Source organism: Lissotriton vulgaris, chromosome 5 (assembly GCF_964263255.1).
Source record: "Lissotriton vulgaris chromosome 5, aLisVul1.2, whole genome shotgun sequence".
NCBI lineage: Eukaryota > Metazoa > Chordata > Amphibia > Caudata > Salamandridae > Lissotriton > Lissotriton vulgaris.
The window spans coordinates 903917100-903942656 of record NC_141693.1 but is presented as its reverse complement, the minus strand read 5'-3'; the positions used below and the strand labels follow the sequence as shown (position 1 = coordinate 903942656).

General features: G+C 46.1%; 1 protein-coding gene across 1 annotated transcript in view; it reads right to left on the bottom strand.

Annotated features, from left to right (window-relative positions):
* Positions 1-25557, bottom strand: part of CC2D2B (coiled-coil and C2 domain containing 2B) — a 1912120-nt gene that overhangs the window by 1477625 nt on the left and 408938 nt on the right. The window contains exon 7 of the mRNA XM_086919535.1: positions 20891-20951. Within this exon, the coding sequence (XP_086775661.1) occupies positions 20891-20951 (61 nt within the window). The remainder of the gene's footprint in view (positions 1-20890; positions 20952-25557) is intronic.

Genomic DNA, 25557 nt, shown 5'->3' with positions numbered 1-25557 from the left:
TTTACATAGAGACTTACTCTAGCTACCTTTCCCCCTGATTGACCTTCTGGCAATCCAGACCAGGGTGTGAATTACTTGTCGCCTGTGAATTCAAATAACCCCCCGTGTCGCCCCCCTCCCCTGTCTTGATAAAGACCCGCCGTGACCACCAACTGGGGCACATTAGGGTCGAAACGTCGACGCATAATACTGGTCAAGATACCTCCAGGAACGGGCACAATAATCATCTGCCTCCTTGGAGCTTTAACTAAGATCTCTGACCGCCAATTCAAAATTGTTCTTTCCCCCGACCTTTTTCAATGTGTAGTACTGTATATAATTGTATATAAGTGTCACTCAATTTTTGCACTAGTCACTTCATTCACTTACAGTCACTTTTCACTTGTCCTTAGAATTTGTATAAAATGGAATGAATTAATTCCGGTGTTTTACATACGTAACGTTTTTTCCTATATAAATACCTTGAACTATATTTGTCTTCAGAGAGGTTTCATTCAATTTAACTGCACTTGAGTTATTACGTTGTGTGTTGAGCTAACCTAGCCTTTCTTAAAAGCAATATATTCGGTTACCCGACAGAACCTATTTTGTCTTTAATCACTGGTTAGAGGCGGCAGACCCGAGAGCAGAGGACGACCAGGGATCAGGGTTCGATTCCCGGCGTGGCAGGTTTCTGGACCAGGGTCAGCGGACTCGATAATTCTCTCGCCTCGGTGCCCACTCTGATCAGCGATCACACTCGGCAACTCTGGCATTAGCTTGCCTCATCTTCACTAACGGCCCGCCCAGACCGCTGGGGATGCCTGGTCTCACCCTGGAGATACCCATTAAGGGACCATCTCTCAGGGAAGCCAGGAAGGGTTTCGCAGCGGTCGAAGCGCCTTGGGACCCTCCGAGTAAGTAGTGCGCTATATAAATGCCTATACATTTACATTTACATTTACATCAAGATCCTTATTCAGGAGAGCACTCTGGCATGCCAAAAGGGAAAGAAATAAGGACTTTTGGCTTCACCTGCTAGCAGCCATTTAGGGAAGGAACCCAAGAAAAGTCTGGTTCCTGATTAATCAAGCCACAATTGGAACCAGGAGGGAGACCAACGCCAACATTCTAGAACCAGAGCAAGTTGCTTTTCTGTCGGCCCACTTTTCATCAGGGCCTAAATGCTCAATCCATCCCAGCAGCCCAAAAGGTGCCCACCGCGCCAGACTTGTGCCAGCAAAATGCCTGGCCCCGCAAATCCTCCAGGTGCTTGTAGAAGTCTTAAGGTACGCTGCACACAAAAACTGGCAACTCTACCCAAAGACGGAGCTCCTAGCCCTAATGGGTTACCCACTGCTTTCCTCACTTCCTACCCAGCTCTCTGGTCTGAGGTACTAACTCCTCTGTTCAAACACTGCCTGGCAAGAAATTTCATCCCTGAGTCTTGGAAAGGATCTATAATCCAACCGATTTTTTAAAGGGGGCTCGAAATCTAACCCTAGCCACTACCATCTCATAGCTCTATTTTACAACGATGCCAAACTATGCCAGATTGCTACTTGATGACCTCAAAGCCTGGGCAGAATTTTATCATATAATACCCAATAATCAATGCGGACCCACGGACAAGTGTAGCACCTCCTCAAAGCTAATGGCTCTGGCACTCATGTGCATCAAGGCATTCAAAGGCAAAAGTGCGCTTCACTCCTGCTTTGTGGACTTTAAAGCCACCATCGACAGCATTCTAAGACGGCCCCTCTAGGGTAAACTGCAGGACCGGGGGCTGCCAGACGACCTACTGAGAGCAATAATACAGCTCCACACCAATACATGGGTTCCAATTAAACTAGAAGACGGCTCCTGCATCTCAAGGGCGATCCCCATGAGCTCTTAATTGAAGCAAGACTGCATGCTGACCCCCTGCTATTTGATTTATACATAGTTGACATGCTGCAGCAACATGACGAAACAAATTACCACATCCTAAGCTAGGAGGTCAAAGCATGTCACATCTGGTCTATGCGGATGACCTGGTGCTCTCCAGTCAGACAAAGGTCGGCCCCCAAAGGACCTGAACCAACTTACACAACTACACAAGCAAGAACATGCTGGAAATTAATCAAGAAAAGATGAAAACATTTATATTTAGCCAAAATTCATACCAGGCTCATCGTATTTTTCACCCCGGGCACATTTCTTTCCACCTTAGTCCAAGCACAGAACTTTGAAATCAGTGTTAGCAAAAAGGCGTTCCAGTCCATTCATTAACATTGTTTGTATTGTCTTTCCATGTGTGTTTGTCATTTCTTTCAGACCACAGGTTCACTAGTTTTGTTCGAACCCCCTTTTTTCTGGTTTGTTCTTTTGCACCTTTTTTGACACATAATTCAGTTTTAACTTTCACGTCCTCTGGCTAGGGTGGGCCTTAGCGCGCCTACACCACCGAGGTACACAATTACATGGTCCTGACGAATGCCCAGTAATATCCATACACCTAAAGGGCAGAAACATGTTGACCCCGTTGTAATTTAAAAGGGGAAAACACCCAACACATTAGTTGGTATATTTCCCTGCACATACTTTTTAACTAATACCCAGCTAACCACGGAATAAAGTTTTTTGTTTGGTAAAGCTGTTTGGTATTTTTTAGACTCACTTTTTTGCACACTTTGTCACACAAAATCCCGCTCCGCAGTAACCTGGCGTTGCAGCACACCAGGGAGGCATTCGGCTTCTCCTGGTGGGCCCAATGATGAAGCATGTCACCACCCAGGGTGGTGAGTGAGGGCTTACAGAAATCCCTGGGAAATTCCTATTCAGGTTGATTTGACTCTTCTGTCTCTGTGCTGGACACTACTACCCCTGTGTGAACATTCATATTTAGCCAAAACTCATACCAGGCTCATCGTGGCTGCTCAAGGACACTAGGCTCCAGCACAGTAAGCACCACAAATACTTAGGAATAGTGCTAGACGACAAATGGTCACTCATGTGTCACATATCCACTATAAAGAACAAGGGCTCAAGCCTAATGTTTTCCCTGTCATCTATTGTGCCAAAGCTACAAGGCCTTAGCCTTGACCCTCTTCTCCAGATGATGAAAGTAATAATCACACCAACTCTAACATATGGGAGCGAAGTCACCGTGGGCAAAGAAGCAGGGACCGTAGACAAACTGGTCACCAAATCCACTCTGCGTCTCCCTAAAAGAGCATCACTGGTGCAAGTGAGATTTGAGTTCAACATCACAAGACAGCACTGGGCCAGAGGCAGCTACTTCCTCAACTTCTGCCACAGGCTCATACAGGCACCACTTAACACCATGCAAGGCCTAATCTGGTGTGAGCTTGAGCATTATGACTCAAGATCATCTTCATACAATCAACACTTCGAGGCCAAAATGTCTGAATTCTCTCTAGCCGAAACTTGGAACAAACACCTCTCACAACAGGTCTTCAAGAGCCTAGCAGCCCAAATGGCCACAATATTGTCAAAATTAGAAGACATGACTACTCTTTGCAAGCGATCTAATGAGTGGTCAGTAATAAACTCATATTCCTAACCCAAGCAGCTGAACTACATCACCTGCACCTACCCTTTATGGATCGAACTGCAGCTTGTGGCATTAAGAATGGGCAAGGGGAACTTCTGGGCCTACTTCCCGCTCTGGCACCACCCAGCTACGGATGACACCAGCTGCCGCCTATGAGGACAAGGTAAAGAAACCCTAAGCCACATCTTATGCACCTGTCCTCTACTCATTGAGCAAAGGAGAACTCTTCTCCGAGTTGACTTTATCCGGCTAGGGGTGTGTACATGCCAGCAAGCAGTGATCCCCAGCCTTAACCCAGCAAATACATCACTAAACATTAAAACTGTCAAATTTCTTGAAAATGAAGGAAGTAAACTGGACTCAGCCAACTGTACTAACACTTCTTCTCAAACACCAAAAACCTGCCCCCGTGTTGGCTGCCACTACCATCTATACAAAAGAAGCAGGCTGACCTAGTCACATTTTTTAAATGCATCACACCTTACCTCTTGGACTGCACAAAGCATACCTTGAGCAAGAGAACTGGCCAGCTGTCTGCTACAGCTCAGCCGATTATCACACTTTAAGTACTGTGCTATGCGACATTTGCACATTGATTTCAGCGTCTTGTTAAGTTGGTCCTCCTTGGTGCCATGTTTGCTGCCCAAACTAATTTTAAAGAACTTTGTCTATTGCTTTTAATTATTTACAAAACCACGCTCACCCTCCTGAGTCACTTTGTATGTCCTATCCTGCACTAGCGCATGGCCTGGTTGGTGCAAATCAAACTTCCAGCATGGACCCTTATTCTTCCTTTAGTTTCAAGCATCAGATATAAGTGGCTCTGTGTTCTCTGGGTCAAGCAGGAGGGCACTCCTGTCCAATGAGGTGCAGGGCAACAACCCAGAGCATGACAATTTCCTCGAATGTGTGGCACAATGGTCTCCCAGAAAGCACTATTTCTCCAAAATTTAATATGGCTGAAGTCTGAGCAGAGAGGCAAGAGCTGGCTAAACCAACCTCCAGAATGGCTCATATCCATAGTCTCCCTCCCCCTGGCATCTGCACATTCCATCCTTAAGCCTGCCATCTGGCTGGGTTCGGAGGGGGTTTTCTCTGCTTGTCCCCTGGGCCTTTGAAACTCATGGTTTACGACCCCTCCCTCTTGCTCTGGCATTCCTATGCAGCAGAGCCCTCTCCTCCCACAATGGCTCTTCACCCCAGGTTCCACTTATCACTTTATCAAAGCAGCCTGACTAATCCACTTATCTCTGACCAATCAGGACAGAGCACTGGAAGGCTGAATTTTGTCTTACAACCAAGAAAGTCTTATAACTTATTTTCTATACATTTCAGGAAATATTCAACAACAGCATATTGTTGGATTTATCAATACAATTCTCGTAAGTCCTTGAATTATATTTTTCTGTACAGCCTAGCATTGGTTATTATTAATAACTGATTGGCAGGCTAACCTATGTGGCTGGGGATCTACAGAGGGGAAAATGAACTGGGCGATTTCTCCAACACCAGGGGTTATAAAAACACTGATATAAGGACCCTGCTTATATCTACAGGACCCCTCTACCCTTGACGCACTTACGGGAGACTGTTGGGGTTCTGAATATGTAAAAATATTGCAGATCCTCACTCCACATGGCTCTTAGCTCAAAAGTCGATTTTGGGAAGCACTTTACTACCTATGAGGGAAGTGAAATGTGCGATTTCACTATCCCCAGGGCACATAAAACCTATTTTATAAGGGTCTTCCTTGTAAGTACCTGACCCCCTACCGCAGGGAGATTTAGGGGAGACCCTGGGGTTACCTAATATTCCCAAATATTGTAGGTTATTAATTTGTAAGTGCCCCAAACACCAAAGTCGAGTTCTTGCATAATTTACATTTTAAAAGTAGTTATGCAACACATGGCTGCTTTTGAACTGACCTCAGGCGTCAACAGTGCGCACATGTCATTGCAGAAGGGCTGCTGGCCTCTAAACTGGCATGACCCCCTCATACAATTAACTACGCCCCAGCTAATTAATTAGGCATCGCCCCTGGGACCTGGCCCACCCGAGGCTTATAGAAAACGAAGTGTGAAAGCTCGTGCTTTGTTTTTGGGCGGGGGGGGGTGGGGGTGGCTTCGTCCGGATTTCAGATTCGTCCGGATTTCGGAATCCAGCACGAATTCGGCCATTTAAAAAAAAAAAGCACATTTTTTTGCCTGAGGGGCCTTGTAGGTCCTGAGCAGGACTAGGGAGTAAGGCTATTTCTACCCTGCCCCCTTTTCTTGTTTTTCTCCTTTTTTTGTACTGATGGCTGCCAACACATTTTATTTGGAATGCTGGCAGCCAATCAGAATTGAGCTCGTGCTCGGGAGGGTTCGGTGCTCAGACGTTTTCTGCTATGCTTTATTAACATGCTAGCCCTTCAATGGGCGTGTGCTGATGAGCTTTCACTGTTGCATGCTGGGCTATGAAGTTCCCAAATGCGTGTCACAATTCAAAATGTGTCCAGTTTTTAAAAGCAATTGTTGTTTTGTACCTTTAGTAAGGGTCGGGGCATAACTGCAAGCTTATGTGCAAATTTTGAGCAGTGTGCTGTCGTTCTCGAAAAGTTCGAAATCTCCGCCTCAGTCAGCTGGAATCCTGTTCTTCCAGCTGGTGATGGTTCCCTCTCCGCGGCAGGGAGGCCGCGTGAATAGTTTTTCAACAAAGTTCCCAGGAGCAGCCCATGAAGAAGCGGCGTAGGACCGCGAAACGCATTGGCATGGCATGGGGGTTATACAATTCATCCCTTTCTGGTCTTCAAAGGGTAGCCTGGGGTGGTTGTACACTGGCCCTTCTTGACTTCTGAAGATGCCTACCCTGTTCTGGCCAATACAGCCCACACCTGGGCCTATCTGCCCTTTGTTTCTTTAGACAGACTGGTACCATGCCCAGGGAAGAGGGGAGATCTGACCAGAATTAGTTTAGGGGTATACAAAGTGGGTGTCTAAGACAGACAGGCTGGCACTGGATATAAAGTGTTTCCCTTAAAACTTCTCATCAGAACTCCTGGACTTGTGGAGACTCAAAGGAAGGGCTTGCCTGGTGGCTGAAGCCTGTAGGAAGACTAGACCTACTTTCCTTGAACCCAGGACCCCAGAAGTGACTCCAAAGGCCAGTTTGCCGACCTCCTGTTTGAGCTACAAGGACACAACAAGCTCCTAGATCCCTTCCCTGCAACTGCCTAGCTGACCATTACAAAGTGGACCTGCCTAAATCCTGCTGCTAGCCTTTGCTGGAGTGAGTCCAGACCCGATAAGGTGCCCCCAGGTCCAGGACACTTGGCTGATGAGAGTACTCCTCGAACACTAAAACATCAAGAACTGGGCTCCAAGTGGATAACCAGAGGTTCTGGGCTCATTGGTAGAAAAGAACAGTTAAATAGTTTCCATGCACACGCAAACAGACTTCACCAAGGCCAACGCGAGAAATGCATTGGACTGCTGGTGAGGCCTTCCCGGACACAGATCCCGAACTTCACCACCCAAAGCTCTCCACATCGACAACAACTGCCCATGGCTGAACTGGGTACTCAAAGCAGCCCTGGCATGTTTTGTCAACCCATCCCCCGTAGGTCGCGTAGTGAACAATCCAGACCACTACAAGGAGGGTTTAGGGGGTTATCCCCCCAAGAAAATTTGGGGGAAAATAGAAACAATAATGCATTCTACAACACATTTGTCATTATATATTTAATTGTATTAGCTTTTAAAGCATATTTAATGACAATGACAATCTTTATAGGGGACCTTTAATGATTCCCTCACTAGCACCCTACAACAGTGCCCCTCATCGCGCCATAGTCCCTCTCTCATGTATTTCATTTGTTTTATAGCACTTCTTATACCAGATCATGGTGTTGGAGCACTTTACATCACATAGAGACAACAAATAATATATGTGTAAGTCAGTGTATAGAATATGTTATATAAGACCAAGGGCACTACAGGTGTAGGCATTTTTTAAGAGTGCTTGGGCTGGAGAAATACAAACTCAGGATTCAAAGCATAACACAGTGGTTAGGGTTACATTTACTAATACGAATGTATTTCTACCAAAACAAACCCTTTATGGAAAAAACATAACTTTCTAACCTTTACCATGAAGTTTGCATGCATCTCTTTGATTGTAGTTCATAGCTCACTGTGCTAGACTACTATTGAAATGTATGAAGTGCACAGTAACAAAAGGATCTTTGTGACAAACGCAGTACCCCACAGAGCTATGTACCTAACATACATTTATGTGAAATTCTTTGCAGCAGGCATATTAGCCCTCTGTGCTACCTTAGATGGGTTAAAACTGCCATTAGATAAAATTCCAGCACACTCCAGCAGGAAGATTAATCACTAGGGATATCTTGACATGATCATTGTCACTTGATATATAAAGAATTCTGCAGCCAGTGTTTTTAAAACTATACCATATTTTAAAACCCAGGGAGGCTGGAAACGAAAGTGAGTGCCATGTGGATTATGCTGGCATGATGATTTTGTTACTGGGGAACAGCAGCACTGCAAAACCGGCCCCCTAGTGACAAAACCGAGCTCCCACCCTTCCATTCTCCAGGGGAAACACTCAATGCCCGGTACAGCCAGTCGGAATTTGCAAATCCCGTATCCTTTGCCAACTTGACGTACTGATTGTTGACCACTTTTGTGCTCTGACAACGACCTCACTGCCAACAGGAAGTTCAGACCAAGGCCTGAATCTTCAGCAACCACCATCCATGAGCCCCTCTCCAGATCCAGCCTGCAGCCCGGCCACTGATGACCTTGTGAATGAGTGCTTGTCGCTTGAAACTGGACTCATTTTGAAGGCAAACCTTTCACCGGGGCAAAGCTGGTCCCTTTATTTGAACCGTGCTCCATCGCGGTTGGCCTTAACTTTTGGCTATCACCTGGTCCTGCACGACCAGATAACCACAATTGTCACTTTGGGCTTGATTTCAATCTTGGTGGACAGGGTAACACCTTCACAAACAAAGACTGATATCCGGTCCGCCGTATTAGAATTCCATTATATCCTATGGAACAAGTAATACAGTGGACGGGATATCCACCACGTTTATGACAGAGTATCCCATTCGCCAAGACCGTAATCAGGCTCTTTGTGTTTTATTGGTGATATTTCTATTGAGAACTTTTAAAAATCCTATCTCTTGTTTTACTTATTGGATTTTTGGCTTTTTGGATTAATTTTATGTATTAAAATTTAGTCTATTTTTGTAAATTGGTTTAGGAATTTCTTGTGTTGCGTCTTCACCTAATTGCTGTTTGAGTACTGCATAAATACTTTACACATTGTCTCTAAGTTAAGCCGAACTACTTTTGTGCCGAGCTACCAGACGGTTAAGGACAGGTTTATTTGGTGATTTTTGAGGTTCAGCCTGACAAGGATAGGGTTTATTAATTGAGTGGGCACTATACCCTCCATTAATAACCCTGGGGCATATTAGCAAGGGCAATATCGCCACTTTAGCGGGACTTTTTCCCGCTAAAGCAGCAATATTTTTGTCACCCTATAAGCAAGCTGTCACTAACAGCAGTTAGCGACAGCTTTTAGGCAATAGCGACCGGTTTTTGGCCCGCTTTGCATGTCAGCGATATTTATTACTAATGATATGCAAAGTGGTCGTACCCAAACTGTTAGCGATTGAAAGCAGTCGCTAACACAGCTATCGCCTATTAGCAACGCAGGCTTAGCGATAAGGAAGTTTTGCTAAGTGCGATTATCGCTAGAATCTAAGGCCTGCTAATAGGATGACTTACCTGTGTATTCAATGGGAGGTGGATTGTCAGGTTAAGCCCTTATTGGCGTTCATGCGTGACTATCGCTGGATTTCCAGCGATATTCACGCATTTCGCCGCTATCGCTGGATATTTTAGCACAATGGAGAAAAACGGTGGTAATAGCATGTTTTCTCCGCTAACATATCCAGCGATAGGTAGCGATAAAAAAAAACACGCTAAGCGTGTTTTGCAATAAATATCGCAATTCCTTGCTAATATGCCCCCCAATTTTTTAGAGTGATGCGACATTCACAAACTGAGAATAAAAATAGAATAGGTAAGAGCCTATGTGTGTCCCAACATATAAGTGAAATGGAACACCCTTTGTTTACATGCTAGCTCTGTGTGAGAGTGCACCTTATCAATAAATGGAGAACATCCACATAGCGCTCTCTTCTTCATAAACAGTGATATTTATTATGACTTCAGTGAAGAAGATAAGAGAGGACATCCGACAACATCCAGAACTCCCCACTCCCAGTCACCAGCCAGAATCAGAACCACAAGAGGCCAGAAGCACACATACACGAGACAACAGTGCCAAATTTAATAAAGATGCAAACCATGAAAACAAATGTAAAAATATCTTCTATACAGCAATCTGAAATTTAAAGAGGCGCTCTCTTGGGAGAATAGTTCTGTGGAGTTCGCCCAGGCAAGAGGGATTATTGAGGCAAGTGAGAATTCAGGTCATTTTGTCACAGTGAGGAATAGTTGGATTTCAACTAAATATATGAGCTACAGCAAATAAGTTAGTTATTTGTGCTCCAGTCTGTTGTGTATAGTGCGGCCAAAGGAGTGCAGCGAGCTAGAAGTGATTACACGGACACAGATGTTCCAGCGTGGCTCTTACCACGAGGTCCAGGCCGGTCCTTTTTATTAAGTCTCCCCACACATCACGAGCTCAGCCCATCGACTTGTGCATGACAGGGAGCTTAACAACCCCCCCACCCTCACAGGACTAAGTGGGATGTCGCACATCCCCAAACATAACATTCCTTCTTTATTCAAATTAAACACAACACAACCAAATAAACACTAAAAAAACACCCTGGGATGTTCCATTTTATGATCAAACGACAAACAACAAATTATTATTATTTAGTATTATTTAACATTTATTGAGCGCGTAGCTACCCTCAGGCATCCCAGTGCTAATGACAACAGGCAGACGGCAGCAAGATTTCTAGATTGTATTCTGGAACAACCAGGTCTTCAGTAGCTTCTGAAAAGAGAAGTGATGGGCAGTTAAGTGAAGATGAAAAGGAAGGGTGTTCCATAATCTGGCAGTGTTATAGGAAAAAGAGCGGCCTCTGGAACGTGCCCTTTTGATTTTTGGGACTGATGCTAAGAACAGATTGGCTGATCGAAGACATCTCAAGGGGCAATGGAAGGTGATGAGAGAGTGCTTGATTGTGGGACCTTTCCCCCAGAGGATCTTGTGAGCTAAACATATGATTTGAATAGTATGCATTTGTTTATTGCCAGCCAATGAAGCGTTTTAAGGGTAGGCTTGGCAGGATGAGTTTTAGGGGTGTTAAGTAGCAACCTGGCTGCGCAGTTCTGATTGGCTTGCAATTTCCTTATGGTGGATTTAGGGGCACCAAGGTAGAGGGAATTCGCATAGTCCAGGCGGGAAAGAACCAGCGCCTGAACCATGACTCTCCTAGCTGGCAACAGAAGAAGTGGTAACATTTTCCGGATCAATCTAATGATGCCAAAGCAACCCTGCTAGCTTTACTGCTTGGTGGTCGAATTTGAGAGACTTATCCAACCAGATCCCCAGGGTTTTAATTTTGTGCTTAGGGGCTGGAGGAGGACCAAGACAGTTAGGCCAGCCCAGTCCAAGAGTGGAACTAGACTGATTGCCCAAGATCATTAACTCAGCCTTATCTCCATTGAGCTTGAGGCACGAATGGTTCATCCATTTGTCCTCTATCACCAGGCAGATTTCCAGGTTGGCTGGAAGGTTGTTGGGGTGTTTTAGAGCTACCACCAGCAGTGTATTGTCCACATATGTGACAATTCCGATCCCATGTGGCAGGACAAGCTCAGCAAGGGGTTTCATGTAAACATTAAACAATGTGGGGCTCAGTGAGGAGCCCTGAGGAACTCCACATGTGAGTGGCACTCTCTTACAGATGTTGCTTCCTTCAAATACCTGGAATGAGCTGTCAAGTAAGAAGGAATTGATCAAACCTATGACGTCACCTGAGACTTAAACCATTCTAAGTCTGTTAAGAAGAATGTTATACCTGACAGTGTCGAAGGCAGAGCTCAGGTCGAGTAGAATAATGGCAACAGCTTCTCACTGGTCGAGGATTTTCCTAGATTCCTCCACTACTGCGAGAAGAGCAAGTTTCTGTGCCATGTTGCGATCGGGGTCCAGTCTGTGAGGATTGATGTAGAACATGAGTTTCTAGGAACTCGGAGAGGATTCCCTGCACATATTTCTCTAAAATTTTGCTTATCCTAAGGAGGAGCGAGACGGGCGATAATTACCCAATACTTCGGGGTTTAGATTGGGTTTTTTTTAGGAGAGCTCTTATCATGGCATGTTTCCATGACAAAGGAACTTGGCAAGTGGGAATAGATAGAGTTAGCACTTCCAGTAAAACTGGGAGTATGGTTTCCTCTGCCTTATGAAGAATATGAAGAGGTGCCGGATCGCAAGGGGAGTCAGATTTGGCCTGGGCAAAGATTTGGGAGAGGGTGACCAGATTCATCGTAGGGAGTTCCTCCAGTCGTTGTTTAATGTCAGGTGGGGGGTCATCTTTTAAGGCAGTGTTGTGGGAGCAGGGGACCTGAGGAAAAGCATTGTATTAAGCATGGGCGGAAAATCCGTTTCGCTCGCCGATTTTGCGGATTTTCGGTAAATTCGCAATCCGCGAGATTCGCGAATCTCCCGCAAAATCCGCAAATCCGCGAGCAGCGGATTTTGCTCGCACTGTTCGCACTGTTCGCGTGAGTTCGCGGCTTCCCAGTACAACTTCGCGCCCCGCGAATAAGTGCAAAATTGCAGAAATACGATCTTAGCAAAACTGAAACTACTTACCAGGTTCAAAAGTTCAGGCTCATCATTAGTAGCCATTTCCTGTAGTGCTTCCTGAGGGGCCCCTCCAGAGTTCAGTTGCCAGTTGCAACTATTATGTGACCCTGCTCTGAACCTCAGAATAGTTACACATATGCCACAAAGGTCCTGAATTACAGCTAAGGGAGACAAGCAGGAGCCAGGCTGGAAGTTCAAATCCATTAATCAGCCCCTAATTCATTATTGTCAGTTGGGGCAGGGCAGGTGTTGTAACTAATTTTGCAACAATGAAAGCACTTAGCAAGTGCAAAAGATCACTAATCAGGAAGCACTAAGGAAGCAGGTGCCAGCTAAAAAAATATTCTGTGACACATTAATCAGCCCCAAATTAATTCAGGTCACTTGAGGCAGGGAAGGTGTGCTTGCGTTGCCACAATAATGTACACTGACTGGACAACCAGAGGGTGCTGTGATGAAACAGAGGGTGGCATGGGTGGGCCAGAGGGTGGCATGAGTAGTCAGAGAGTGGCAGTGGTGACAGAGAGTGGCAGTGATGAAGAAGAGTGTCCCAAACAGGCTGGACACGTAGAAACAACAAGTTCGCGAAACTTGCGACCCGACAGGTAAGTTCGCAATTTGCGACATTGTACAAAACCCTCGCGAACTGGCAGAAACCTGCGCAAACACAAAAAAAAATCAGCAAATTCGCGAGAATTCACGGATTTTGCGGATTGCGAGTTCGCAAATCCGCAAAATTCGCGAACGCGAGATTCGCAAAATTCGCCCATACTTACATTGTATATATCTAGGATTTTATTATTACAAAATTCTGCAAGTTCGTTAAAGCGGCATTGGGTAGAGTCAGGAGGTGTCTCAAGCTGAGGACATTTCATGAGACCTTTTGCATGAAAGATTTCCCTGTGGGCGTTGGCTGCCGAAGTAATTTTTCCTTCAAAGTGCTAAGCTTGTGCTTTCTTTATTTCTGTTTGGTAGATTTTGATAGACTCTCTGTATTTCTGTTTATTTAAGGTATCGCAATCTTTCCTCCAAGCTCTTTCTAGTCTTTTGCAAGTTTTTTTCAAGTTCAGAGTTTGGGGGAGTACCAGGGTGACGTTTTCTCTTTAGCCCTTTTGTAGCCCGATTTGAATGGTATGGTGGCATACAATGATGATTCAAACCAATGATTAAATATTTTGGTGGCTGCATTGGAGTTGGGATCCAACGAAGGTCTAGTGTTCATCAGGGTTGTAGTCCATGATTCTAACAAGAGTTTCACCCAAGGGCATTCCCAACTATTGGATGATTGAGATATAGTGGACTGTATCGGAATGTTCCATTAGATCGGAATTAGGGAGTGGTCCGACCAAGGCACAGGGGCGGGATTGCCTACTGAGCGCTTTTGATAGTCTGAGAAAACAGGATCTAAAATATGGCCTTTACAGTATGTCGGGCTGGTCAGTTGGATAGCCGATAAGTCTTGGATAAGTTCCAAGGCTTCAGACTTTAAAGGGCCCTCTAAATGCTAGTTAAAATCGCCTAATAGGGTGACTTTGGGGGGGGTGCTTGCTAGTGTGGCAGCGGTATCTATGAGAGATTTAAGAAATTGTACGCAGGGACCAGGGGGTGATAGATGAGGATTCCCAAGAGGGTGAGTGTGGCAGAGAATGAGATTGCAAAGAGCAAGCTTTCGCAGTCTTGAATGAGGTCAGGCTCAATGCGACACTTGAGGCAGTCCTTGAGAATAATAGCAAAGCCTCCCCCTTTCCTCAGTTCCCAGTCTTTCCTCAGGATATAATAGCCAGGAGGAAGTGCTTGCACAAGGTCAGGTTCAGATTCCTTGTGGAGCCATGTTTCCGTTAAAAACATCACATCAGGTTGTACCCCGTCAAGAAATATATTGATTTCAGCAGAGTGATTGGGTAGAGACCTGCAATTAAGGAGAAATATTTCATATACATTGGGGGTATGCTCAAAACTCCAAAAGTGGCGTAGCCAACAGCGCACAAAATAACAAAGATACATGAGCCGATACATTGCGCTTTATTTTACCCCAACACAAAATCTTTTAACCTCAGGAAGGCTATGGGTCAAGGGCGCAGATCATATCTTCCCAATCCCTGTCGGCTAGGACCACACACCCTGCTCTCCTGCTTGACATGAGATGGAGAAAAACCCAGAGAATGATCTGCACCACTGGGACTTCTCCCACCACCTTCCTGGAACTCAAACAAATCTATCAGACTATGTTGACGGTCAAGTTCACACTCTGCTGGCAAAGAAGAGGAGGAAGCATCACAATGTGGTAGAGTGTCCACATCACCATCAGCACCTCCACGCTCCACCATGGGAAATGCACTGTGAGGACTGTCTGGACCAGACTCTGGCTGCTGGTACAGTTTAAAATGGAACACATTCCTTGTAATGGTTTTCACTCTTCTCCGGGCAATGACCAATGTTCCTTTAATAGAACTGACTCGCCACAGCTCAATCTCAAAAGACAACAGAAACTTGCTGCCCAGACGTCGGTTTTTGACAAGCACCAAGTTACCAACTTGAAACCGATGCATTTTACCTGTCTTCTCCTTGACATACTGTCATTCTGCACCTGGTGCTGATGCAATGCTTCAGCAGCTTTCTCTTGGAGTGCAGATGATTCCCCAACGTGAGGAATAGTGTCTCCCACCATTCGATTCATGCACAAAGCACTGGCCGGCACTCCGGTTGTGGCATGTGGAGTGAGACGATACTCTCGAAGGAAAGTGCACAGTGAGCACTCCATGTTCTAACTGTTGGAGAGCGCTATTCTCAAATTCATATTCAAAGTTTGCATGAAAAGCTCTGCTTCACCATTGGCTTTTTCCCGGTGGTGCACGCTTTGTGAGGCGAGATAGTCAGCAGAGTCTTGGCTCGAAAGGGGAGGACCGTTCTTAGTCCTAAGTTCCTTAAATAATCCATGAGTTGCCAATACTTTCTCCAACCGAGGTACAGTCTGGTCAGCAGTTAGGACTCCAGTATCTCAACCTTGGGATATTTTGAAAAATCGTCTATTACAACCAACATATGTCATCTATCAGGTAGACTGCCAAATTCCACACTCGCTCAGCCAGGCCAGCAGCTTGGCACATAGAACACTACTTCACTGTACATTCAACCAGGTCATCCAAACCAGGGAACCAGACATTACATAGTAGCCTGGACTTCGTCTTCACTACACCTTGATTAGCAGAGTGAGCAAGATCAACCACCTGTTTTTGAAATGATAACGGAATTACCAAAAGAAGATCCCTTAACAGACACCCTTCCGGAGAGATAGCAAGCTCCTGTCTGACATGATGCAATGATGATAGCATCATACGCGCTCCATCTGTACGCCAAGACGCATTTTGGGTAAGGGTGCGCCAGTTTCCAGATGCCACCACAGAGATTGCTAACTGAAGATATCAGACTGAGTGGAGGCTACAATATCTTCCAGTGATATGGGCAGAGGTCTTGACTCTTGACCTCTCTACTACCAGTCACACATACTCATCAACAACCTCAGCTTCTGACTCTTTGCCAACAGCGGTGGGCCTGGCATGGCTGGAGAGAGAGCCTGCAGGAATCTGCAACCCTTGTCGGTATACCACTGTGAAGCAGTATTCTCATAACTGAAGGATCCACTTTTCAATCCTATTGAGTGGCTTTGATGAGGATCCAGTGAACAATGGTATCAGTGGTTAGTGGTCTGTGTGCACTACAAATGGGTCACCATAAAGATAGAGATGAAAGTGGCGACATCCCCAATGACCGCAATGGCTTCTTTCTCGATGTGGGAATATCTCTACTCAGTATCTGTAAGAGCTAGACTGGCATAAGCTACTGGAGTCCATTCACCATTGTACTTTTTTGGGAGAGTACTGCCAACAGGCCAGAGGGACAAGCATCGACCGACAACTCAGACATGGCGAGGATCAAAGTAGGCCAATGTGGTTTGCGTCAACAATACTTGTTTAGTAGCTTCAAAAGCTTCCTCCTGGGCAGGCCCACATTCCCACACTGCTTGCATTTTTGTCAGTTCTCGAAGTGGATCTGTGAGAGTGGTCACATTTTGAATGAATTGGCTGCAGTATCTGACCATCCCCAGAAGCTGCGGACTCCAGTGCCCCTGGTCAGTGCTGGCGCTGACTGAATGTCTCAAAGCTTTGCAGAGACTGGCATGACTTGCTCTCTGCCAAACGATATCCAAAGAAGGAGATCTTCCTCTGGAGAAACGCAAACTTTTCACGGTGAAGAGTGAGACCATTGTCTGCAATCGTTGGAATGTCGCCTTTAGCCTGTCAAGGTGTTGGTTGATGGATAAAGCATGCACCAGAATGTCATTGCTGATGTTAATTACTCCCTCAAGACCAGCCAACACACGCCTGAAGGTATCCTGAAAAACTTCAGTTGCACTAGAAACTCCTAAACTCAGGTGTTTGTATCCCCGAAGACCCACATGGGTGGAGAAGGTAGTAATGGCTCTCGATTCCAGAGCCCACAGAAGTTGATGGTATCCTGCCCTAAGATCCATCTTCGAGAACCATCTTGAATCAATCATTTCTGCCACAATATCATCCACTGTAGTTGTGAGGTGACGTTAACTTCGGATGGCCAAATTTGGTATGTGTATGTCAACACAGATCCTGATTTCACCCGTCTGTTTGGGCTTGTAGGCTACCATGATTGGGGAGACCCATGACGTAGGGCCCCCACCCTCTCAATGATGTCTTCCTGCTCCAATTTTCGCAAATCCTCCTCCACCTTTGGGCGCAGATGGAATGCCACCCGGCGATGTCGCAGACTGACCGGCTGTAATGACTCATCTATGTGGAGGTGAATGAGACAGTCCTTTAAACACCGAATGCCTTGGAATAGTATTGAGAATTCAGCCACCAGATCATCCACACTTCCTAAATGTATGCTGTAAGCAAACAAGACCAAGTGAAGTTGTTCCACTGTCTGGCAACTCAGCAGCATCCCTGAACCATTTTTGGTGACATAGACCTTGACCCGCATTGAGTAGGAGTCATGCGTAATCTCCGCAGTGAAAACCCCAGCCAGTGGAAGCGGTGTGAACGACTCATATGCGAACACTTATGTGGCCTTGGGGAGCAGGACAGGCGTGTTGGGAGAGTCTTCAGGACGGACTGCATAAGAATGTTTATGGACCCTCCCATGTCGATTAGGGCCGGGATCTGGTGACCCGACAAAAGGACTGTGCATTTTGGTATACGACATCGGGGACGTTCTCGGGACATGTATTGTCCCCTTCACGTCATCGTCATCCATGTCCTCTTCATCATCTTGGGTCGCAGGGGTCCGCATGATATTTTGTGCCTTAGATTTATGTGGATTTGGCGGTGCAGCGGAACGCACACTTTGGAAAAATGGTTTTGTGTGTTGCAGGCAGAGCATAGTTTCCCCTGAACAGGGCATGACCCTAGATGAGGAGTGAGGATAGGGACCCCCACACGTGTAACACACTCTGGTGCTCATAGCCGGCTTGGGACGGGCCTTTTTTACAGGCTCAGTTTTTACTTGTTACTGTAGAGCTGATTTCATGTGCATGAGCATATCTACCATGGAAATACCTAGGACCTAGAGAATGTGTTTTCCTTCAGTTTGACAGATATGCAGCCCTATATAAACTGGGTGCAAATGTCATTATCTGCGTCAGGTAATGTGCAGGTACTTGCAAATTCTTTTAGGTGAGCATAGAAAGTGTTTACTGACTCTACGGGGTGCTGTCTGGCTTGGTGTAGGATGAACCGCTTTTAGCGTTTCAAAATATGCAGGGAGGGATCGTTTCAGAGTAGCATATGTAAATGGTGGACAATCATCCACTACTAGTTTTGTCAGTTTGTGAATGGTAGCAATACCTAAGTGCAGGAGCATGGGACGTCTATTATTTCCTAAAGCAACTGCAGCAAAATAGTTCTCGAGTCTCTCGACCCAGTCTTTCCAGCGTGCCGCCTGCACAGACAGGGGACCCTTCACAACAAAAGGTTCAAGTGCTAGTACTGAAGCCATCGCCACTGCCACAGGTATCCGCTAGGCAAGGGAATGAAAACAGCACGGAGGCCTCCCTAACCCTTCAAAACTGTAATGAGAAGGCAAACCACCCACAGCAGAGAGCACGCACTTTCAGTGGTGGGTGGTATCTAGCGCAGGAATGCTAGTAACCACCATGTTACGCATCCTGTGTAGTGGAGAGGTGGTGCAGCCCACAGCAGGTCTATTGTCTCTTACTTCAGGAAGTAGGCAGCAGGGGACCCACCATGTAGCAGGCAACCTCCTATGCGTCACAGGACCAAGTATAGTAGAACAGTCACCACGGTGGACCCCTCAGCATGGAGTGTTCTGTGGTGACTTATATGCTGGTTCTTGGGTTGTAGTAACAGTAACCCTGCCCTCTGAGAGGCGCAGGGAGATTGAGCAGCCTGCCTGAATAGGCAGAGGAGCTGCCCCAGTCCACACGACAGGGAGAGACAGCAAGAGGGAGCTACCAAGCAGACTCATGGGAAAAAAGAGCCAGGACACCCCCCTAACTCAACCGGTAGCCCGATGGACAGCCCACCACACAGGCAAGAGCAGCAGTTAGGTTGCGGGAGCCGCGATGGCCGGAGCAGCAGGAGGGGGCTCCCCAGAGGCCCACAAACACCATCGCGGCACCCTCCAACGAGGCACCGCAACAGCAGAGGACGAGGTATGCACCGGGTGTGCGGGCGGGACAATATATCTCCTGCTCGCCACCAATTTGCTGTGTATAGTGAGGCCTAATAAGCGCAGCGGGCTAGAAGTAATTACACGGACACTGATACTCCGGTGTGGGTCTGAACACGAGATCCGGGCCCACTCATTTTTAGGTATCACCTAAGCCAATGCGCTTGCGCATTGCTCAGGCGAGATTATAGTAAGGGAAAAAGAACTGTGTACCAAAATGGCGGATTAGACACAGTTCATGTGATCTATGTGCGTGCACAACGCCACCCACGTCACACACCACCATTGGTCTGTTCATCGCATCAGACTTCAAAGGCTGCCGCTCCCCCCCCCAATCAGACTTCAAAGCCTGCCGCTCCCCCGCCCCCCACATCAGACTTCAAAGGAATGCGCTCCTGCTCCCCTGCCCCCCCGCCACAGCAATGCAGAGAGCTTGTTTTGCATGTGTGCTTGCATCTTCCTTCCTTGGCCCTGGGTGTTTTCTGTGTTCTCCCATTCAGTGCCTTCTCGATCCCGTACTTGATTGCTGTCCAAGCCCCAGCCCTCGCTGCCTCTATCATTATACACTCTCCCTGTGTTTTCCTGTTTCCCCTTGCTTTTTCCCGGTTCCATCATTCTGTGCTTTGATGAACTGAATGCGCTTTGTAGCACTCAACCCTGCGTATTCTTAGCTTCAGTCTCTGTGCTGCTGCACCACATCACTCAGGGACACCACCACATCACTCAGGGGCACCGCCACATCCCTCAGGGGCACCACCACATCACTCAGGGACACCACCACATCACTCATAGGCACCACCACATCACTCAGGGACACCCCCACATCACTCAGGGACAACACCACATCAATCACAGACACCACCACAATCACTCAGGGGCACCACTCACGGGCACCACCACATGACTCAGGGACACCACCACATCACTCAGGGACAGCGCCACATCACTCAGCAACACCACCACATCACTCAGGGGCACCACCACATCATGCAGGGACACCACCACATCACTCAGGGACACCACCACATCACTCAAGGACACCACCACATCACAAAACACCACCACATCACTGAGGGACACCACTGCATCACTCAGGGACACCACCACATCACTCAGGGACACCACCACATAACTCGGGGACACAACCACATCACTCTGGGACACCACCACATCACTCTAATACACCACCACATCACTCTGGGACTCCACCACATCACTCTACTACACCACCACATCATTCTAATACACCACCACATTACTCAGCCCAACCACATCATCACTCAGCACCACAACAGCACTAATAACTCTCCCCACACATCATGAGCTCAGCCGATCCCGCTCATGCGTGACGGGGTGCTTAGCAAACCCCCCTTCCTCACAGGACTAAGTGGGATGTTCCACATCTCCAAACATAACACAGTCCTGGCTTCAGATAATATTTACAATCTGCGGCCCCTTCTGTGATAGCACCAAAGGCCTCCAACTGCACTGTCAGTTTTAATCCACAGGAAAGGTTTTTCATTTTTTACATTGTTCCTATTTAAATGAAAATGTTCTGTCATAAGCAATGTAATTCCCAGGATTTTATTGCTTTTAGTAATGGTTGCCTCAGGCAGATGTGAGGGGAGTTTGTGAGGATCACTAGTATTTTTGGGTATCGAGGAATAATATTTGGTTAGGCAAGTAGATGATTCCACAATGAAATAGTAGTAGTGATTATATAACAGTATTTATAATAATGACTCTTTAATTGAGAGCTTGTACCTTTTCCATGGTTCACTTCTAGTACATGCATCAATGTGACTTGCTCATCAGCATCAGAAAGCTAGATAAAAAACAGATCTATGTTTTAGGATTTAGTCAAAATAAATCTCAAACAAAAAATCAATGTAAGTGTTCTGGGTTAAATTTCTTACAAACAGAGAGTATTAATTTGGATTTCTGATGTCAGTAAAAGTAAAATGTAAGGCAACACAACCACACCCTAAAGAGTGAAATATTCATTCTGGAAATAAAAGGGTCATGAAAACAAAGGGCACTAGACTACACTTCACAATGGACACTTAACCATGTTAAATGCGAATACAATGCGTGTTGTGTAAATTGATAGTTTCATTTATGGACAAGGGAACACATTTTCTATGTTTTTGAACTTTATACCCTGCAAACCTCTCTGATTTTCACAATAAAACACTGACATTGACAAGGAGCAACCTGTGCATCATTTTTTGTATTCCATTAAAGGTAAGATCATGATTGTAATGTAAATGTAATGTAAATGTAAATGTAAATGTATAGGCATTTATATAGCGCACTACTTACCCGTAGGGTCCCAAGGCGCTTCGACCGCTGCGAAACCCTTCCTGGCTTCCCTAAGAGATGGTCCCTTAATGGGTATCTCCAGTGTGAGACCAGGCATCCCCGGCGGTCTGGTGGGGCCGTTAGTGAAGATGAGGCAAGCTAATGCCCAGAGTTGCCGAGTGTGATCGCTGATCAGAGTGGGCACCGAGGCGAGAGAATTATCGAGTCCGCTGACCCTGGTCCAGAAACCTGCCGCGCCGGGAATCGAACCCTGGTCCCGGGCCGTCCTCTGCTCTCGGGTCTGCCGCCTCTAACCAGTGAGCCACACTACTACAAGATGGCTAAACGTAATGATAAACGGACTTTGTGATGTGCTCAGTAGCACAGACTGGATCAAGAAATAAATCTAAAACTAGACCTGATAAAGAAAGTTTCCGCTATCATTTACACAAATAATAATATTATTATTGCAATGCAGGCAGAAAGCAATATATTATCACGCACACAAGCTGAATGTCTCAAAAGGATTCTGACGAGCCAAAATCAAAGACAACCTTATGCTAGAAGTTCATTGCACTTTCTCAGGAAATGCCCCCAAAGTTTGAATGCTCACCTCAAACAAATGCTGAAAAATCACCTTCTTCTCAGATGCCAAGCATAGGAAGGTGCCTTTTTATATGATTAGCCCCACCACACTGAAAATAGTACCTTCATGGAGGAAGCGTTGATGTCAAGGAGCAACTGCGAGGAGCCGTCGACAGTGATGTATCATCATCGATCCGTCAATTGTAGGCAATGCTTTGCTTCCGAGTTGCTCAGTTGGGCAATGAGTTGTCATTGAACTGTCGTGATGAAGGCAATGCCTCATCATCAAGCCATGCAGCCGGCGCTGTGATGTCCTGAAGCGGCGATGCATCAGTGTCAAGCAGAATGCATCGGGTCTGACTGGTGCAAAGTAGGCACTACGTAGATGTTGATGCTGAACCACAGGACAACCCACTTCCAATGGCCCAGGACTGAATTGCCACCACTTGGCAGGTTAGGACTCACAGTTGGCAGAGTCGCATACGATCTTTGATGTCTCTGAGACTGCAGAGCAGGAGGTAAGTAGAAGAGCCCTTGGAGTCACTCTGGGCTCAAGTGATGTATGTCCAGTCCTTCTTACCCACCTTGGCACAGTGAGCAACAGGCAGGTCAGCACAGCAGGAAAGCATTTCTTCCAGAGCAGCAGTCTGGCACAGTGGTTGTTCTTTAACAGAACAGCAGTCCTTCTTCCTGGCAGAGTATCCACAGGTCCAGACCAGACGTGCACTGATGTGGTGGGGTCATAAGTCTAGTTCTTATTACCAGTGGTGCTTTTGAAGTGAGGAAGACTTCAAAGATGGGCTTAGAAGTGCAAACGGGTCCTCATGTTCCCGCCCTGGCTCCAGACAGACTACAGGGGGTATGCAGCTCTTTGTGTGGAGACCGGCACAGCCTTATTCAGGTGCAAACATCAGCCCGTCTTCCCAATCCTGCCCTGGATACCCATCAAGATGTTAATGGCCCACCAGAATGCGAATGGCCCATCAGCAACATCTAAACTTACTTTGCGAGTGACTGTCTAGAGGAATGAACAAAGCCCAGCTGTTACCCAACCCAGACAAGTATTGGAGACAGACAAAAGCAGCTTTACCATTAAAGAGGATTTATCATCACAAGACCATAGGAACCAAACATGATTGTTCTTAGTCATCTCAATCAGGAATTACACTTAATACATGTATTAAGGAATCCCCAAAGTTAACCTATGAGTGGGGTAGGCCTCACAGTAGTGAAAAACGAATTTGTAAGTTTTTCACTACCAGGACATGTAAAACTATAAAGCATTAGTCCTGCCTTTTACTTACACTCACCCTGCCCTATGAGCTACCTACGGCCTACCTTAGGGGTGACTTATATGTAATAGAAGGGGCGTTTAAGGCTTGGCAAAGGGTTTTACATGGCAAGTCAACATGGCAGTCAAACTGCACAAGCAGGCTCTGCAGCAGCAGGACGGAGACATGCTTAAAGGGCTACTTAAGTGGGTGGCACCAACAGTGCTGCAGGCCCACTAGTAGCATTTAATTTACTGGTTCTGGTCACTTATAGTTCACTTTGCTAAGGACTTACAAGTAAATTAAATATGCCAATTGTAGATACGCCAATGTTGCCATGTTTAGGGGAGTGAGCACATACACTCTAGCATTGGTTAGTAGTGGTAACGTGCCCAGAGTCCTCAGGCCAACAAAAATAGATCAGCAAAAAATGAGCCAAACAGGTAAAAAGTTTGGGGGAAGACCACCTTAAGGCTGACAGGTCTAACACACATACACACACATACATACACACATACATGCACACACAGAAACATATTCACCCATACAAACCCACACACGCAGATTCTCAGAGATAAGCAAAGACAGACAAAACCCCACACACATCCACTCAATCCCACAGACATATACACACACAGACACAACCCTACTCACACACAACCCCACACACATATACAAAACAACCCCTACACATACACGTACACTCTGCACCCACACACTTATACACACCCCATTCAACCCCATAAACACATACATACACAACTCCACACACACACATCAATAAAAACCCCCACACACTTACACACAATTCCACAAACACCCAACTATTCCCCACTCACAGACATAGAAACGCCCCACACAAATACACCTACAAGACTCCCCACACAGACACAACATCCCCACACACAGAGAGAACCTAACGCACACACATTCACATCCACACAACTGCACACACACACATACACACAAACTCACACACATATACACCTACACCTACACAAACTCACACATACCCACCCAACCCCAGACAGGCACACTCACAAAATCCCATACACAGATACACATACATACACTTGTGGATGAGATAGCGAAGGCCCAAGGATTTCAAGGCTTTAGACAACACTTGAGTAAGCGTAGTTATTCGGTGGGTGGAGACACTCTCGAAGCTCTGGACCTCTTGGGCTTCAGGGTTGTGGAAACAGTTTTGAAAGTACATACACTTATACAATCCGACACATATACTCACACAATGCCACACATGCACACACCCTCACACAAAGCCACACAGTCACACACACCCACACACGCACACAGTGACACACAAACACAACTGCATTGACACACTAATACACCCACACAACCCTACAGACATGCACACACACCCACACAATTCAATACACACATACATACACACACTCACATGCCTGCCCACACACACTCACATATGCACCCACATAACCCCACAGACATACACTCACACAAAGCCATGCAATCACACATGTGCAGCCCCCCACACAACCTTATAGACACACTAACACACCCACACCCACACAGCCTTATACACAGACACACACAGATATAACATCACAGACACACTACACACACATCCACACAACAACACACACACACAGATTGCAAACAGACAAACCCCTGCTACACACACATTTCTCCATAGAGACATGCAGACTCACACAATCCTGCACACTCACATGCATGCACACACTCACTTAACCCCAAACTTGCATACACACTCAAACATAGACACCTATAGTGACAAATATGCACAACTATACAGATATCCTCAAATGTTTACTGGGAAACATGTAAACATGCACACACACACCTAGTCAGACAAACACACACATAAAGATACAGTCCAACATACATACACATAGTCACATATATACCCACACATACACCAACACAAACCTCCACTCAAATTCTCTCGTACACATAGGTATACACATGCTACTTATTCCACACAACAGGCACAGTCTCACACAAAGAGACACAACCAAGTACATGAACTTATGCACACACTTCTACACACACAGCCACAAAAAGATACTTACACATTCAGTCACACACACACACACACTCACACAAACTGCAACACACATTCTCTTGCACACACACACATACTTACACACTCATCCAGACACACTTGGAATATGATATATATTTTTTTATAAAGTGTGATTGAATCTGCGGAGCCACTGTGATGCTTTATAGCCAGAACAAAGGTTAGTGCACCGGTTATGGGCATCACAGTGG